The following is a 5,199-nucleotide window of genomic DNA, read 5'->3' on the forward strand; positions in this document are numbered from 1 at the left end:
TTTTTTTTTTTTTTTTTTTTTTTTTTTTTTTTTTTTTTTTTTTTTTTTTTTTTTTTTTTTTTTTTTTTTTTTTTTTTTTTTTTTTTTTTTTTTTTTTTTTTTTTTTTTTTTTTTTTTTTTTTTTTTTTTTTTTTTTTTTTTTTTTTTTTTTTTTTTTTTTTTTTTTTTTTTTTTTTTTCTTTTTTTTTCACATTTTGCTTCCCCAGTGAGTAGATTGAGGGCGTGCAACATGCTGGGAGGGGACACAGGACAGCAGATCCGAACGTACCAAAGGGCTATCCCATCCCATCTCACGCTGTGATCAGCCATAAAAGCTCAGGGAAAGTGAAGAAGTGTGTGGTTATAGCATTTGTCTTCTCATGTAAACACTGTGTGTGCTGAGGCCCTGTTTTCTAGGGGGTGGCTGCCTCCTGATGGGAAGGAGTGACTAAACTCTATATTTGCTTTGCTTGCATGCACAACTTTGCTTTAGCTATTAAACTGGTCCAGGAGTTTCCTCACTTTTGCTCCTCATGTTCTCTTCACCCCACCTGTCCTGCTAGGCAGGGCAAGGAATAAGCAGCTGTGGAGGTTCTTAACTCCTGGTGGGGGCAAACTACTGCACTCTAGAAAGCTCATGGCTGAATCTGGCCTTTAAAAAACCCCAAATCTCTCCTCCACCATCAGTGTATTATTTGTTTAGTAAGGCCAAACAATCTGACTTTAAATTTTGAAGAACAAAACTCTTCTTTCACATTCTTGGCAAAACTTTGTAAAGAAAAGTGGGTTTGAAAAAACTAAAAGTGTCTAAGTTATTACCTGCTGATAGGAATGACAGCAAACCCCATTACTGTGGCTATAGTCCCAAACATATTATATTATGCCAGCAAACCATTCTTATACTCAGGGAGAACCACTAATAAGCATTAAATTACCAGCCTATGTCAGCGCGCTTGTAGCAAGCGTGGGTAGAGCCCCTCTCAAATCTTCATTCGCGAAGCCTAGCCATGATGATGATGACCAGCCTATGAGAGCTTGGCATGTCTTTTATGAAATGATTTCCTCATTCCACTTAAATGCTACCTAATTGTTGGCAGTGCTTTTGGCTGTCTTCCTACGTGCAGGGTAGTGAGCCAGCTTTATAGGTGTCCTCTCACATTGCCTGGGGATTTGACTGATGCAGTAGTCTGCTCTTACACTTATCTTTTCTTGAATAAGCAGCATTATTTGGCATCATCACTTCAGGTGCCTCAAAATCACACAGAATTATGGATTCTTCAAATGAAAAAGATGATTGCAATATTCCAGATCCCTACAAGATGCTGTGTGCAATGACAGAGCTTTCAAGTAGAAAGCACTAATTAGGAATAGGAGCAAGTAACAAAAGTGATAGATTTTTCTTCAGTGCTATGAAAAACAAATGGTCAAATCAAAAAGCAGCTGGTTAATAAATAACAGATCTGCTTGGATTATAAGGAAGTTCTACAAAAACAGTAGCTACTTTTGAGCTCATAAGTAATAATAAATATAACATCAAAAAGACAAGAGAAGAAAGCAAACTTGTAAATGTTTTTCATGGTATTGTGTTAATGTATTTCTTTAAAATCTATGATCTATGATAGATCAAATGATCGTAGACTAAAGTGATCATTGATCAACTGCAATATTTTAATCTATGATTTTTAAAATCTAAGATTTTTATGTGCAATCTCTAGAGATATATTGAGAATTACTCACCTGTATTCTAAAATATCCTTGGTGCTCCCTGAAGATACGGTAGGTGTAGATGAGGTTTTCAAAGCTGTAAAAAACATAGTTGTATAAATAATACACCACATCTGTAACTAAGTGCAAGACTAGAGACATCTTGATAGTATTAAAGATATGAGGAACTGTGCAGTAAATTCAGTGAGACAGAAGCAGAAAAGCAAACCAGAAGATTTCAAAAAAACCAGAGATAGCAAAATGAGTGAAGGTTTAATATCTTGAAATATAAGATTATTCTAAATAGAGGTTTCCAAGAACTTATGAATTAAACCTAACACACGGACCTTTTATAAGCATTATTTGATTCCACAGACATCATCTCCTTTCATCTGTCTTCTTATCCTCCTCTGGTGTGATATCTCCCTGAACTTCTTTGATATTCTATCACAAGAAGTCTGTTGAATTCTTGAAGAGATGTTAGCAGAAAATGGCCTCCAGTCAGCAGCACCTGGAAAATTACTGCATGGCTCCTACTTCTAAGAAAGTTGTTCTTCCTTTGCATTTCCCAGGGCTTCAGTTATTGTTATTTTTGATAATATGCAGGTGTTTGAACACTGAGGCTACTGATGTCTTTGGATGTACTTTGTCAGCAGAAATTAAAGATTTATCAAGTACTGCGGGGGCAGCAATTCAAGAGGTGAACTAGAGATTGTGACTGATGAAAAAAAAGGCAGCAGAGCTGCAAAAAGACCTACACCACAAATAAGTGAGAGGGTTGGAGAGCGGGGAGCAGTATCTGAAAACAAGTTCTTTTAACTGGTATACATGCTCATCAGAAGAACTTTAGTTGTGGCTATGTGACTAAGTGAATTGAGCTGTCTTGAGAGGGAGAATCTTAGGGTGAAAACTTGGATCAGGAGACTTGCACATAAATGAAGAGTTACTCTGAAATAAACAGCTTTGTTTTGCAAAAAAAGTTATTATGGACTGAAGTGAGGATAAGGCTTCCAGTTGTAATAGATTCATTTCAATTCAAAGAGTGGTATCACAAGGATGCATGTTTTCTACTTGATGTACCTGTGGAAATCCACTTGTTCCTTGTTTAAGAGTACTTTATGGATGTAGTTGCTCATTTTTTGAAGGAGCAACCTTTTGTACTTTCTGGCAGGGTATGAAAGCCCATTCCCTCCCATACTCCTTGTCCTCCCCTCAACCCCTACATTGTCTCATTCCACACCACAGTGAAAGCAGATTCCCATAGCACGCTCCCTGAGGGATCTGTTTTTCCCCGACTTGCTATTTCTCTTCTTTTTCTGTCATTGTGCAGACCTCCTCTCTTCTACCTAGCAACTCCATAGTACTACATTTTTCTCTCCCTTTTTCTCCCTTCTCCTTTGATTTGTTTCAGAAGAAATGCATTTTTAGTCATTGATAAAACATTTTCTTGTATTTTTGAATTAATTAGATATGTTTTAAAAAATTTTTCATTTCACACTCAAACGCATCCTCAAGGAAAGTGTAAAACTTCACAGGTTCAAGCAAAGAAAGACCTAGATTCTAATTTATAAACTTTAATGCATTAGGAACAGATCAATTATATATGACAAGTGTAAAACAACCTCCTTGACAGGGAAATAAAAGTGCTATTCCCTACAGGAAAAGAAAATAATAAAATTTTAATTGTAGTAATTAAAGTTAAGGACTAGAAGTAGCAATTTTCTATGCCCATCTTGTCTGTGGATTTGTCATATTAATTCAAACAGAACTTTGTAACTTTCTGTCTCAGCTTATATTCTTATATTAGGTAAAATTCCTTTGAAACACAAGGCTAAGCTTTCATCAGAAAGAAATTCTAGAAAGAAGGAAGTGTTTTGTAACAGACCATGAGACTTTTCAGTCTCTGAACAGTGCTAAAATACTGTTTACTCGTCATTACAGAGGCAGTCACTTTGAGTAAGGTTCTTAACGTGTTTTGGCAGGCTAAGCTATTTTCTTTGGTCTCCCCTTATTGTCTGCAGAGAGAGACCAGAATCAACAGATTACAGTTCATTTACTGTCTGTTACATAAAATATTTTTTGCAAAGGTCACCTTCTCACCACTCACTATAAAGGAAGCCTAAGACAAGCAGCACTACTTGAATGCATGGACACACTCCCTTGGAGTCTGTTAATATCAGAGAAGAACCATTAATGTTAGAGAAGATTAATGTTGCCTTTGGATCCATCTGAAAACTCATTAAAAAATCAGTATTAGAGTACTTACAAAACACAGAGACACAAGGCTCCTTCCATACTCTCGCTCTCTCGTATTAAATAGCTACCATTCTTTCTCTTCTTGCTCAGCAGTTCTTCACAAGTTTTTTTGGTTATCTTTCCATGAAAAAATGGCAACTCCATGGACAAAAGAAAACAAGGTATCTTGCCTTTCAAAGCAATTCCAGAGGAAGTCAGAAGACTGGCATTAAAAGAAGACTTATTCCAAGTGCAGCTGCCTGCAGAGAGCTGAAACTGGAGGCACTGAGTACACACACGAGTTCATCTGTGTTGGTCACTGACCATTCCAACCTGAGGCTAGTTAGCAGATGCTGCTCACAGCTCATGAATGCAGTGAAGGCAGGAAAGGGTTGGTCTGCGTTGGTCACCATCTACATCAGAGGGGAAATGACTTTTGAGTTACATACCACACCTCTAAGTTATGGAATAACTGAGTTGACACCAAAGTAATCTTTTAAAATTAACTTTTTATGTTTAAAGTGGCTCCAAGCCCTGCAAATAGGGTCCTATGCTACAGGAATAAGTCAGGACTGCATAGAGAAGGAGAAAATTATCTAAAGAAACTCTTGACTTTTTATTCAAAATTAATTGGTGAATTTGAGAAGAGAAAATGAGTGTTTGTGATGTTCTAATCAGCCTCAGTCATGAGGCCATAGAACGTTCCAGAAAAGACTTGGTAATTCTCTGTTCATGCAGAGGTTTAAACAAATTTCATCAAAATAAACTGGAGAACTACACAAAGTGTTTAATAGAGAAACAAAGTGAGGTGGAGGGTCTCTCCCTGGCTGGCTTCTTGACCCCAGACTGGGAAAAACAACCATTGAGAAAAAACAAGGTAAATTCTGACCAAACACCGTAAGCAGGAGCAGCCTTGTTGTACATGCAGCTATTACTTTCATGTTTCTTACTCTGACAATTTTATACACACAAAAATCTGACATTAACATTAGTGTATTTAACTGCAAGTTAATCATGCACGTCACTAAGATGTTTTCCAGATGGCATCTTAGTTCAGGAATAAAGCAATAAGGTACTGTTTTGCCTCAAAGAAATTTAGACACTTAAAAAAAAATGATAGCCTTAAAAGAGAAACCTAGAAATGGCAAGTCCAAGGTGACACTAAAGCTGAGGTTTGTACTACAGTCACCACAGATTACCAACAAACAAGTCCCCGTCCCCAAGCAGATGAACTTGTGTCTGTACTTAGAGCCTCCCATTTCCACTGTCTGCAAACAGCTG

General features: G+C 36.9%; 1 protein-coding gene across 1 annotated transcript in view; it reads right to left on the bottom strand.

Annotated features, from left to right (window-relative positions):
* The window catches only part of SH2D1B (SH2 domain containing 1B), an 8,047-nt gene extending 3,919 nt beyond the window's left edge, over nt 1-4,128 (bottom strand). Inside the window, exons 1-2 of the mRNA XM_027883254.1 lie at nt 3,950-4,128; nt 1,717-1,780 (exon numbers count right to left, since the gene is read on the bottom strand). Of these exons, the coding sequence (XP_027739055.1) occupies nt 1,717-1,780; nt 3,950-4,083 (198 nt within the window). The 5' untranslated portion in view covers nt 4,084-4,128. The remainder of the gene's footprint in view (nt 1-1,716; nt 1,781-3,949) is intronic.
* Between the last annotated feature and the right edge of the window lie 1,071 nt (nt 4,129-5,199).

This window comes from Empidonax traillii, unplaced genomic scaffold (assembly GCF_003031625.1).
Source record: "Empidonax traillii isolate 1590-97213 ecotype Southwest subspecies unplaced genomic scaffold, ASM303162v1 scaffold121:size1714817, whole genome shotgun sequence".
NCBI lineage: Eukaryota > Metazoa > Chordata > Aves > Passeriformes > Tyrannidae > Empidonax > Empidonax traillii.